Source organism: Aptenodytes forsteri, unplaced genomic scaffold (genome assembly GCF_000699145.1).
Source record: "Aptenodytes forsteri isolate BGI_AS27 unplaced genomic scaffold, ASM69914v1 Scaffold177, whole genome shotgun sequence".
NCBI classification, from domain to species: Eukaryota; Metazoa; Chordata; class Aves; order Sphenisciformes; family Spheniscidae; genus Aptenodytes; species Aptenodytes forsteri.
The window spans coordinates 469265-480214 of record NW_008795020.1 but is presented as its reverse complement, the minus strand read 5'-3'; the positions used below and the strand labels follow the sequence as shown (position 1 = coordinate 480214).

The following is a 10950-nucleotide window of genomic DNA, read 5'->3' as shown; positions in this document are numbered from 1 at the left end:
TCTGCCTAATGCTTGTTTCGAACTGGCCTCAGATTAGGCCTCAGTGTGCAAGTGTTATCATTTTCAATGGCTTTGTTCGAAAACTAAATATCCAGTTTAAAAGTTTAGGAACTGGGAGGAGGTTGTGGGATTTCTTGTGTGATAAGTTGGCTTTTATTCACCCTGAATCATACCCCAGGATAGCCATGGTAACTTTCCGTAATAAAAACACGGAAGAACGGAGCTCTGTCAGCAGAGCCACCAGCAGATTTACTTTCTGCCTTTTGTTTTTCATTTAAGTGATGGGAGGTACAGAGAATCACCCAGTAGCATATGACATTTCATAAGGGTTCATAAATTATGCAGTCAGACTTGTTGGATTACAAAAGGCTGGAAGCAACAAGTGCTTCTTGCATTATAAATGAAATGGCTTATTTACAAAGATGACATAGCTATATTAATTGTGAGAAGTTATGAGTAAAGGGACAGGCCTGTGCTGTTTAAGATGTTAATTAGAAGAAACTCATTTTCGAGAAGAAATAAATGCATCTTTTTAGTTTGCTGTGGGTTTACTGAAGTGTTCTGCTGATTGTATTCTAAACCATCTTCCTTTTCCAGCAGTTTTAAGTGGTTTTTCCTCATGCATTAGCCTAATGTCAAAGCAATAAGAGAATCCCGTATCAAGGTTCACATTCAAAATTAAAAATGGTGATCACTTCCATGGGTAGAAAATTCAGCTTGTTCCCTGCTGTATGACACTCGTCAAGCACCAGCTGGGGTGTGCTATCATCCCTGAGTGTTGAACGGTAATTGGAGTAACTAATTGGAGGCATGACCCCTGAAATAAAGATGCTGTTACTACATCTGCAATCATCTGTGCAGAGCCCTTGAACCTGCCCTGCTGACACTGCGGCTTTTCCCCCTTTCTCCCTGGTGAGGTTCCCAGGCAGAAGCAGCTCCAGCATGGTTCCTGGAAGACCCCTTTTGCCCTCCGTGGGTACTTTGTCCTGCTTACGGCTCCCCACATTCCCTCCCCTGTGCCCACTCTGGAGGGAGCAGCAATCCTTAGGCTTTCCAGGGAGATGTCAGTTTGATTTAGCACAGAAATGCTCAGGGACTTGTCACGCCTGAGTAGGGATTTTAAGGTTGAGCTGACCATCAGTCTTAGGAGCATCTCTGCGTGATTGCTCCTTTCCAAGCGCACATTGAGAAGAGGAGAAAGAGAGGTGGTGAGCATGGTGGTGGGCAAGATTTGGGAGCGTGGAGGTCTTAATAGGATGGTGCAAGGGCAGGTGGTGAGTTGGCTTGGGGTGGGTTGGGGTGAAGGAGGATGGAGAACGCAGATGGGAGGCCAGGGTTGGGGGAGAAGAGGGCATGAAATGGAAAGATAAGAAAAATGGGGAATTGCAAATGAGGCAACCTTTCAGCCTTCTGAATGATCAGTTGCCTCTCTTGGAGCCTGTTGCCCTTTGTGCAGGGCTTACGTGTTCATTTTTTATTGCAAATGGTTGGTTTTGGTGCTCGTGAACTGCATTATACAGTGATTTTCTTATTTTTCTGCTATGACACTCGGGTTATAGGAAGGAGAATGAAGCTTAATGGTGTTCTTGATTTTATAGATCAACTTGTGGCTTAAGCAAAGTACCCACCCCCTGGAGGTCTTATTTGCTGTTCTGTTTCTCCTACAAAGCAATTTGAACTTCTCCCTTTCTTGCAGTGGTTTGTTAGGCTGCCCTGGATAAGGCTCAGCCAAGTGAGGAGGGATATCCAACAGCGCTGGGAGTTGGGAGTATGTTCTGCAAGGATAGCGAAGGGAGGTTGTGATTCACATCTTAAACAGGGCAGGGTTTTACAAAGCTGCTGAAGTCTCGGGGAAGCTGAAGCATTAGTGACCCTTAGGGGATTAAAGAGAGTTTAGATTTTAGCAGCCATTTCACTAATGAAATCACAGGTTTATAATTTCATTTCACTTCCAAGGCTAGATGCTAATCGAAGCACATCCTTCCTTTTCTTGTTACAGGGGTATGTGGATAGTTCAATTAACGTCATCAACAGCGAGGAAGCATAAACAGCCAAAGGCATAAAATGCTGTGCCTGCATGGCTTTCACAGAAACAGGGCAGAAACTCTTAAAGGGATGAAAATGGCTTTTCCTTTGTACAAGACAAGCAAGCCCTCGGCATGTTTGCACTTGTGGCCCTTCTGCTTTAGTCCCAATACGGCTTTTTGCTGAGAGCTGGCCTAAGATAACCTGCTCCTGCCGTGTTTACAGACTCCTTGTAAAATGTGCATGCAGGCAGTCTGGTCCTGCCACAGGCTGCAAAGTCGCTGCCTCCCTCTACCACCGACTGAGATGGAAAGGGCTTGCTGATTTAGTGAACTCAAATGCAGGTCTTGCTGGATGAGAAGCCCATTCTCCATCCTACTGAAGACAAATACTGAAACTACTCTATATCTTTAATGTTATTACACATTATATGTCACTTTTCCTTCACTGTGTGTATGTAACAAACTGGGATGAGAGTGATGTCTCTGTTCAAGAATGAGTGCAGCCATTTCTGAGCTAACATGCATCAGCAGTGTGTCAGTGAAATGCTATATAGCAGTTTTAGAGGCAAAGTAGTCCATCAAATCTAGATTAGAAATCACCTCGCCAGCACCATGAATTTACAAGAAGCTGTAAGATATGAGGTGAGGGAAGAAGGAAACAAGGAAAACAAAAGAGGAAACTGAGAAAAAGGTGCAGAGAAGTAGAGACTGATGGGAAGAGCTGAGGGATTCTTCTTCCTGCCTTTTTTCAGGCATGTCTGAAGTTCAGGTGTGGCTATCATGATTTCTTGTCATCACAAATATGTAATTTTCCCCTGGCTTCCAATATTTCAAGCTTTTCATCAGGGACAAGATGAATCATTATATGTTTGAGAACATATAGCACAAAATTCTAGAAATACAGTCCATTCAAAAGAATTATAATGGCTCATTTTACCCCCCAAGGAGGGCATTGCTTATTTTTCAGTCTTCTGATTAATTTGACATCATTTATATCTGACTGACAATACCAAGTAATTTAGGTAAAATAGGAACCCAGACAAATGGCTTGTGTTATCCAGGTTAAGAGCATTGCTATTTTCTGATGATCTTCTGTTGGTCCAACAGTAAAAATATGGTAAATACCACAACCAAAATATATTCTGTATCAACTGCATGTTTTACTGGTCATGATGACCTTACGTACTCATTAACCTTATCAGAAGGTATTATTGTTCATTATATTTTACACAACGTCCCTTAAAGGTGCCACGATACAGAAAGTCTGTAACTTAGACTAAATATTAAGCTATTTTGAATACTGAAATACTCAGTTCCAGCAGCAATTGTGTAGTCTTTACTTTAGGATTTAAAGCCATACAATAGCATCCCGTAAAGTTGTTGCTGGTGATGCAGTGTTGATTATGATGATGGCTGCTGACCTTACTAAATTTTTACTATATACATAACATGAAAATTTACTGCTTTATTTGACAAGTGTGTTGTATAGTTTTTACTAGTAGGTGCTGATGATTCCCCCTTCCCTCTTTTTAATCATGAGAAAAAGTCCGGTAGTCAAAGTAAAATTTCATTCTTTTCCCCAAAGACTCATTGAAGGGTTTATAAAGAAACAGAATCCATTGTAGTTCTCAGTTATTTTTTATATTATTTGATATACTCTTTCCTGCAGGATAACGCCTTTCTATTATAACCAAAGATTGGCTTTCCCATTTGTGTAATTTTATGGTTCTTTCCAAAGACTTATCTTGTGGCTCTGGCGGAAAACTGTTTTGGCTGGTTTCATCAGGTTCTAAAGGGACCAAAGCAAAAGATGTCCCATCTATAACGTGAGATTACTCCTGCCATTATAAAAAGACTGTATCACAACTTTGAGTAGCTGCTTTTAAATGCATAGCTTTGAAAAAGGAAAGAAACTAAAGAGTGAGAAAAAAAGACTTAATTCACCAAGCTGTATTTCATTAAAGACATGCATTTACTCATTTTTGATAGGGTGGAGCTTAACTAGATGAGATTACATGAAAAGGATTATTATGTAACGGGTCCAAGTCTGATATCGTTAAGGACAACTGGAAGATGGCAATTCTCAGGGATGTTTCAGCATTGTTGTTCTTGAATATTGTACCAGAAGTTTCACACTTAAATTGGAAGACTGATGGACTTAGCTCTCAGCTAAATAAGCTGTTGAAATACTCAGCACACCTCTTGTGCACGAGAGGAGCAACCCCGGTGAAAATCAGAACCGTTCCTGGCTTCTCTAGATTGTAATGGCCCCTTCAAAACACCTGCGGTACTCTGTGCGCTGGGGGATCCTCTGCACAGCGGCCAGCCTCGCTGTACCTCCCTCGCACACGTCCTTGCCTCCTTCCCAGCCAAAGCGCAGGAGGAGGTGGCACAGCGCTGGCTTCACTGCTTTCTGCCTGGGTCATATACATCTTCAAAAAGAGGCCTGCCGTACATGTGACTTCCACTGATTTTAGTAGGACTAAGATTTGGGCCAAGTCTACTGTTGATATCTGTGGAGAAAAGCTGGGGCTAGGGTTTTGTTTGCTTTGCCTTTATGATCTTGCCAAGAGAAGTTTCCGTACTGTGTGTGTAATCCACCTAACTGGCTGTTCCCTGAGGCTTTTTCCTTCTTCCTTGCTTCAGGAACAAGCAATGGAAATGCTGCATGGAAGCAGTTATCCTGTGCTGATTCCATGTGTCGTCTCTTATTCAGTAGCTGAATAACAGCTGGCTACTGGCTTTGTAGAAACCAGAGGGTACATAATTCAATTTTTCCATTCGTGATCCAGTTCCTTCTTGGGAATTCCCCTTGGGGATAGATTTGTCTGCTCACAAACTGCGCTCGAGAAAAAGAACCTAAGAGGCCAACTTACTGCAAAATGATCCCTTGGAGGAATGAAAATCTTTTCTTGTGAAAGGTCACCAGAAAAGTGGCGGTAGGGTCACAGAATTAGGCTGCACCAGGGAAAAAAACATTCTTGCCTTCTATGTTGGCTTTTGTGCTGACGGTCCCAAAATCTCTAACTTTGCATATTTGACTTAATGAAAACTGAGAAATGAGCTCGGCTCATTTTTTTACCAGGCAAATTGTATGTGACCTCAGCACCTTTCTTTTTTCTGTAGTTGCAGAGGCATAGTAGTAGGCAGTTGAGTACTTTTCCCTGATGTAGCTAGTAAGAAAGGACACTTATTTCAAGGTGGGTTATAATATTCCTTGCCTGACTGCAAATTCTGAGATTACCGAAGTAACAAAATTGAGCTAAATGTCATGTTATCCCTTGGTTTAATGGAAAATAATTAAGATCATCACTGACTTTACTGAAGGATGTGGGTTTGCTACCTGAAGCATAAGAAGCTTCTTTTCAATCTCCAGTAAAAATGGACAGCCCTTCTCTATTATTAAGTATTGCCTACAGTGTGTAATCCCATGAACATAATGACTGTATTTCTCCTTGTTCATCATGTTAGCAAATGATAGAGAGTCTTGGGCAATTTGCACTGGAGGTCTCGAGCCATGCGGCAGATGAGCAGGCGTGAAGTTCCGAGATTTGTTTGACTTGGCTACTGCACTGACCCTTCAGTTCTCACGATAAACTTCACTGGACGGAGGAGTAAAAACGCATAAGAGCAGATGCTCTGCTGCTCTTGTGCTGCTTCAGCAGTGCGAAGAGAGGGGACATCAGTGAAATCTCTTTAGGTGAAGTGCCCCGGGTATCGGAGCACTGCAGAGGGGCAGAGGCTGGGTGTAGGCGATGGCTTTCTCCGGCATGCATGGCACGTAGTTTTTCAGTCTGGGTTCTGGCCATCAGGTCACCTCCTGGAAATTGTAGCTTGGTGGGGGAGTTCAGTGCAGTGACCTGGACTCACATAAAATCAGCCGTGTACGGAGGCAGGAAAATGCAATCCTCTCTGGTGACCCCACGGTGTGCCCTGCCTCTGCCAGCGGCAGCAGGTAATTGGACATACAACACAGTGGCTCAGCGTGTGCTTCTGTTCTCCGCTGACAGCCTTCAGCTGAAGGGAGACTGAAGGGAGAAATTCAGTGTTCAAATGCAAGAGCCCTTTACCACCTTCAGTGCTCTCCATTTGGCTGCCATAGCGGCACAGCGAGCCCTTTGGTGAAGGGAATGATTTGGCCTCAGAAAACGGAGATTTATTTTGAAAAGTCTTCTACTGTAATATCTTCCTTCTCTCTGACTGTACCACGGAGGCACGTCATGCTTATCATGCAGGAATTAGCTGAGGCTTTCTGATACTATTCTTTTAAACTCAAAATATTAAAGCTACAATGCGATGATTTTCAAATTTTCCAGGCATCCCTCCCCACCGGTATTAATTGCCCCCCTGCTGTTCCTGTTGCAAAGTTATTTGCTCTTTCAGTATGCAGTACTTGTTCAGTGCTGTACTAAACCTTTGTTGCTTTGCAGTAAAAAAAAAAAGCTTCAATGCAAATGACATTGAAATGAGTTTGATAAAGTGATAAACAGTCACATTTTATGATTGCAACTGTTGGGTTTTTGTTTGTAATTTTGCAGTTAATTTTGTGGAAGTAAAGGGCTTTACAAACTCCCTTCTGGCGTCAATGAAGTAATACAGCGCTCCCATAACAGCATTTTAAGAATTTGGTAGGGTCACCAAGCCAACGTGATAGGGGGATCACATACATCCAAAAGGGGCACTGGATGTGTCCCTTTTCCCTGTGGTAGAGCTCCCTCCCAGCTCATAATCTGGTACCTAGCAGCTCATCTTCTGGTTTAGTTACTATGCCTTTGGACGGCAGCTAGGCTTCACGCCCTTTTCTTTATTTCCTCTTCCTTTTGGCTTCTGACACGTGGTTATTCTTTCCAGTGACTGTACCAGACCTCCAAAATCCCATAGCTCCCAAGAGTAATTACAGATACATTACTGTGCAATCCCCACTGGTAGGTTGGGTCAAGTGCTTTATTTTTATCCAGGTCAGCTACTGAGGAGTGGGGTTGAGTTTGCTTCCTCAGTAGCTGCACGACAAGACGGGAGTATTTCTGTCACCTGAGTATTTCTGCTGTAGCTGGAGGTTGGTCCTCTCCCGAGTCTGGAGTACCCGGTACCCAAATAGGGTTGCTAGTGGTCATTAATGGATGAAGTGAGGCCGTCGTGAAAATTAAATATCAAATGGAAGAACCTAGAAAAAGCACGACTACGGCTGCACAAGGAGTAAATGAACACAGTTTGATTGTATCTTTGTCTGACATAGGGTTTGATGACCTACACGCTTGTGCTGATCCTGGAGCTCCTGAACATGGATACAAGACACCCAGTGCAGGTGTTTTCTTTGAAAGTGTGGTAGTCCGGTTTCATTGCCAAGAAGGATACAGGCTTAATGGTACTTCAAAAAAACTTTGTGTGAGACACTTTAATGGCTCCCTGAGCTGGAAACCAAGTGATAAACCTGTGTGCCTACAAGAAGGTAAGTCAGTTTTCTTAAAGCACTTCATCAGTGTCAGTTCTTCTCACTTGTCCACGTACCATGTTCGTGTGTCTCAGCACAAAACACAGAAGACTGGCGTCCATTTCACTGCATCTTACTTGATACATACTTTCGTTTCCCATCCATCCCACCCATAATCCCCATTTGTCAGTTAAATTTGTACCGTGAGAGGCTGTGTGGGTGCGCATCCACATGTGTTGAAAGGGACATCAAGAAATCTGAAGGAAAAAAGATAATATACTTCTCCTTTTACCTAGTTACAAATTGATGCAGAGAGAAAAAACAACCTCCAGTATCAGTAAACTGTTTGTAACTATTTATTAAAGGTGTCCACTTAATAGTCCTTTCTGTAATATCTCACTAGGAAAATATAATGAATTTCCAATGCTACTGTTGCTGCTAATCTGGAGTTTAAAGAATTATATTTTATGACATGCGCATGATTCAAGTAGGAAAATCAAATACGCCTGGACTGCAGAAGTTTAAAGTCACAGAGAAGTTTACTTTGAGATAATTCAGACTATTATGGCATAAACCAATTTATTTTTATTGTATTGCATTTTTGAAATTGTATTTGGTTTTAAATAATTAGGACATTAAATTACTTTCTTCTTCTAGGAGTTAGATAGAGGCAGGATTAATTTGAATATCACACATGTAGATTTTGGCCAAAAATACATCCAAGCAGCACAAACAATTTATTTCACCAACTATATTAAAGTTGTAACTTGTTCTTTTTTTTAATTTATTTTTGGTCAACAGAGCTATTAAAATCAACAGACATGAAAAGTGTTAGTTAAATCAAGTGTGTACATTTTAGTGTTGTGACTTCTCCACTGAAGTCATTAGCCATTGCCTTCTTGTCTTCAAGGTGGAGCAAGATACATTCTATTTCAGGATGCCTTCCATCACTTAAAATCAGATAAATACAGGGACTCCATTCAAAAGTAGTCAAAGACTTACGTGGCTCATAAACACACTTGCCGCATAGGATCATGCATCACTCAGCACGTATAAAAACTGCAAGTACTTGTTTATGCTGATGCGTGGGTGGGTATGAGAATCCTGTGCCGGAACAGGGGTGCGTGAAGGGATGTGCCACAACAGGAGCAAGCCAGGCCTGGGAGGACGATGCTCAGGAGATACACGTGAAGGGAACAACCCTGAACGGTGGTCTGTGTGAAAGTGGTGCATGAGATACTGGAGAGAGTAGCCAGGGGCAGCTGGTAAGTAGTCCATGGACTTTCAGGTAGCTGCCCTGCTGGCAGGAGAGGTCTTGGTAAAATATGGACTCCGGGACATGTGTGAGACCACAGGCTACAGAGCCGTGAGGGAGACAGTCTTGAGCTCTCTCGGGGTACGCACTGAGACGACAGCTGATGTGTAGGACATAAAGGCAATGGGGGCCAATAACACCTGCTCATAATGAGGGTGTGGGGCAGCTTCAAAGAAACAGCCTGATGCCTTTAAAAATAACGTATGTATGAAATGCACGCCCTCTCCTGTTACAGCCACCTTTCATAAATGCCCTTGTCTCTCATCTCATGGTTATTTACGAAAAAATACATGTAGCGTGACAGCAGCATATGTCTAAACGGGGTATTTGAACTACCAGAAAAAGCTATAATGCTTGGAAAATCTGTTTTCTTAACCACTGCAGGTAGCTTCTAGGAATTTTGATGTGCATCTTTGAAATAGTACCTGTATCATCCACTGCAGTTGTTAAAATAAGCATTAACATGTTTTATTGAACATTCAAACCTCTTCCCAGACCCCCCCAGTCCAGTGGAAATCTGTGGAGGAAGTTTCTGATCACAATGCCATCAGCAGCAAAACTGCCACTGCTGGCAGTGTGATCAACGCTTGAGCTGGGTGGTTTTAAAAAAGAAAGAAATTGGAAGATGAGAATGTGATGGATGATGTGACAACAGTTGCTTAAGAGATAATCATTACTTTACAGCACAGAACACTTAAAAAGGATTGCAAGCCAATACTCTGATCAAGCAAAGCACTTAAGTTTGAGTATAACTGTAATTATGTGATTAGTCTTGTTAAAGTTCTGTGCTCAAAATTAGGCATACGCAAAAATGCTTTTTATTATTTGGACTGAAGAGTAGGACCCTGATTTAGAATTTAGTGAAGCAAGTGCTTAAGTACTTTCCTGATTAACAGTATAATAATACCTCAGGTATTATTAAAACAATCCTAGGGTTTAGCAATAAGAAAAAAAAATAGATGACAGAATTTGATTCTTTCCAATGCACAATACAACCACTGATTCAGAAGAAATACTAAGCAAAGGTTCAGTGGCGATCCATGAGACCTAAGCATTTGCTTAAGTGCATTTTAGAGTGATCCTTTTGTGTACTGGGAGCAGAATCATGAGAGAGGAGCACGACAGGGAGGTGGGTAGTGTAGCAGGGCACATCTGGAGAGCAGTTAAGGAGGAATTATAACAGGGTTTGTAATTCTCAGCTGTCTAATGACATACATAAAGCCCTCATTGCAGAAATTCTGTAATGATATATAAAAAGAATTTTGAAATTTGTAGCAACTACTGGAGAAGTAAGAAGTTAATGTTTTACCATTCATCATTAGCTATCAGAAGGCAAAATGAACTTTATATTGCATTTACCCATTTAAGGCAGGGGCTGATTGCCGCGTTTGCTATCGTATGCTATACATGCCTCTCATCCCAGTATATGTAAATGTCAGATATTGCCAGCTGAGCTTGAACAGTAAAAACACTCAATACTGCAGTTCATTTTAAGTTCATCTCAGAAGTTTGGATTCAACTATGGATGGTTACATATAATTTTATGTCTATATGTTATGTACATTTAATTGTCATTATGTGTTTACTAGAACAATCTCTAATCACAAACAAATGCTATTTGCCAAAGGAAGCAAAGCAACCCGTTTCAGAATGTAATTGATTTTAAAACTAATACATTTTCCTGGAGCTCTTCATCCCATCAATTTGATTTTATAGGTCTGTCATTTCTCGTTAAGAGGCAGGAGATTTTAAGTGTCAGTATGAGAAGGAAGTTGCATGACTAGGTGCCCAATAAATGCCCTGTCAAAAATCTGTGTGCTTAGTGTTATGTTCTCATGTTGATCTACAGCATGTTGTGACTGTAACTTCCATCAATCCTAATACGGTTATGCACATAAATACCAAAGCTCTAAGGTAGGAATTTTGTATTTACTGTTTAAGAGCAATATGTCATGTTGTTCACACTTTAATCTAATCTTCTCCCACTGTGATAATGTGGCTGCTGAGACTGTTGCCCTACTTGGAACAAATGCTACCTCTTTCCTATGAGATTGAATCTAAATTTACAGTGTACGTGGGGATGGCAACCAAGCGAAGAGCAGTACCCTTCCCTCCCAGTGCTTCTGCTGGCAGATGCCTTCGAGATGTCCTCAGTGCCTCATTCTCCCAGTGACAGG

At 41.7% G+C, this 10950-nt stretch overlaps 1 protein-coding gene across 1 annotated transcript in view; it reads left to right on the top strand.

Annotated features, from left to right (window-relative positions):
• The first annotated feature begins 7181 nt into the window (after window positions 1–7181).
• Window positions 7182–10950, top strand: part of SUSD4 (sushi domain containing 4) — a 32624-nt gene continuing 28855 nt past the window's right edge. The window contains exon 1 of the mRNA XM_009275757.1: window positions 7182–7476. Within this exon, the coding sequence (XP_009274032.1) occupies window positions 7182–7476 (295 nt within the window). The remainder of the gene's footprint in view (window positions 7477–10950) is intronic.